Below are 1,601 nucleotides of genomic sequence, written 5' to 3'. Positions count from 1 at the left end.
ACCAAAGAAAGAAAAGAACATGTTTTGGAACATCGTTCATCATAAAAAGAAATTAAATTCTGATATATGGGATAAGAAAAATAAACCTGGGACTGGCCACGGGCCATGGGGTCAGTGCCTGCCTCAAGGGATGGGGCTGCGGGGTGTGTAGGAGCCCTGGGCCTACTGTGTTCCACAACACAGGATGGTGAACCAGGAGGCCACGGTGTAGCACCGATGTCTGCGGAGGAGGTGGGTGCTCGCCCTGGTCTTTGGGCTGTCACTCATCTACTTCCTCAGGAGCACCTTCAAGCAGGAGGAGAGGAGAGTCAAAGAGAGGAATCTCCTCCAGGTTCAAGACCACGATCAGCCCATTCTGTGTAAAGTGCATTTTAACTCGGGCAATGGCAGTCACCCCAGCAATCAGTGCCGCAACTCCATTCGAGGGGAGCACCTCATCATGAATGAACTATGTTTGTGAGAGGAAGGATTTGCTGGTGAATGGCTGCTGCAACGTTAATGTCCCTGGCACAAAGCAATACTGCTGTGATGGCTGCTGGCCCAACTGCTGCTGCGACTGCAATGTCCCTAGCACAAAACAATACTGCTGCCATGGCTGCTGGTCCAGTGGCTGCTGCAACATTAACGTCCGTGGAACAAAGCAATACTGCTGCCATGGCTGCTGGTCCAGTGGCTGCTGCAACATTAACGTCTGTGGAACAAAGCAATACTGCTGCCATGGCTGCTGGCCCAACCGCTGCTTCAACATCAACATCCCTGGAACAAAGCAATACTGCTGTGATGGCTGCTGGCCCAGCGGCTACTGCAACATCAACATCTCTGGCACAAAGCAATACTGCTGTGATGGCTGTTGGCCCAACCGCTGCTGCAACTGCAATGTCCCTAGCACAAAGCAATACTGCTGCCATGGCTGCTGGTCCAACCTCTGCCAGCCCAACTGCCGCTGCAACATCAACATCCCTGGAACAAAGCAATACTGCTGCGATGGCTGCTGGCCCAGCGGCTGCTGCAATATCCATGTCCCTGGCACAAAGCAATACTGCTCTGATGGCTGCTGGCCCAGCAGCTGCTGCAACATCAACGACCCTGGCACAAAGCAATACTGCTGTGATGGCTGCTGGCCCGGCAGCTGCTGCCCAACAAGCAGCTTCTCTTGGAGTGCTTCCCCAGTTGGGCAGCTGGGGCATTCCAGAACCTCTTCATGGCAGTTGAAGAACATTTTGAGTTGTGCCTGGCCACATGCAGAACCTCAACCCGGAGCAGGCAACATGAGAACACCTACCAGTACCCCATAGCAAAGTCTTGCTAAGGAGAAAGCCCACCCAACCTCTTCCCTGCATGACAGGTGCAGGGGACTTGCTTCAGCTTGGGCAAAGAGGCCCCACCAAAGAACTTGCCTCCTAAGGCCTGGTTTCAGCACGAGGAAACCTCGGCTTTGACACCTTCTCGTGTTATCATCTTTGGCTTCACTCACCACCTGGGCTTACCAGATGCACCTCTTCCGCAAAGCAGCGTGGACCCTCTATCCGGTCCCATTCAGGAAAGATGAAACCTCAGGCTGGGCTCAGGGAGTGACTTTCTTGGACCACTCAACCCTGGGA

At 53.7% G+C, this 1,601-nt stretch overlaps 1 protein-coding gene across 1 annotated transcript; it reads left to right on the top strand.

Annotated features, from left to right (window-relative positions):
- The first annotated feature begins 216 nt into the window (after positions 1 to 216).
- On the top strand, positions 217 to 1,309 carry LOC126944959 (SREBP regulating gene protein-like). Its single transcript, XM_050774857.1, has 3 exons — positions 217 to 296; positions 449 to 626; positions 1,130 to 1,309. Exons 1-3 carry the CDS (start codon positions 217 to 219, stop codon positions 1,307 to 1,309), a joined length of 438 nt encoding a protein of 145 aa, XP_050630814.1.
- Positions 1,310 to 1,601: the final 292 nt, after the last annotated feature.

This window comes from Macaca thibetana, chromosome 20 (assembly GCF_024542745.1).
Source record: "Macaca thibetana thibetana isolate TM-01 chromosome 20, ASM2454274v1, whole genome shotgun sequence".
NCBI lineage: Eukaryota > Metazoa > Chordata > Mammalia > Primates > Cercopithecidae > Macaca > Macaca thibetana.
The sequence above is the reverse complement of the archived record's forward strand: the minus strand, read 5'-3'. Positions and strand labels throughout refer to the sequence as shown.

Bases quoted from the DNA above. Each gene is read 5' to 3' on its own strand.
- LOC126944959 (XM_050774857.1), top strand. From the start codon at position 217: ATGTCTGCGGAGGAGGTGGGTGCTCGCCCTGGTCTTTGGGCTGTCACT. The intron at 297-448 runs AGGAGAGGAGAG...ATCATGAATGAA, and splicing joins CAGGAGCACCTTCAAGCAGG to CTATGTTTGTGAGAGGAAGG. The intron at 627-1,129 runs GTCCGTGGAACA...CTGGCCCGGCAG, and splicing joins GTGGCTGCTGCAACATTAAC to CTGCTGCCCAACAAGCAGCT.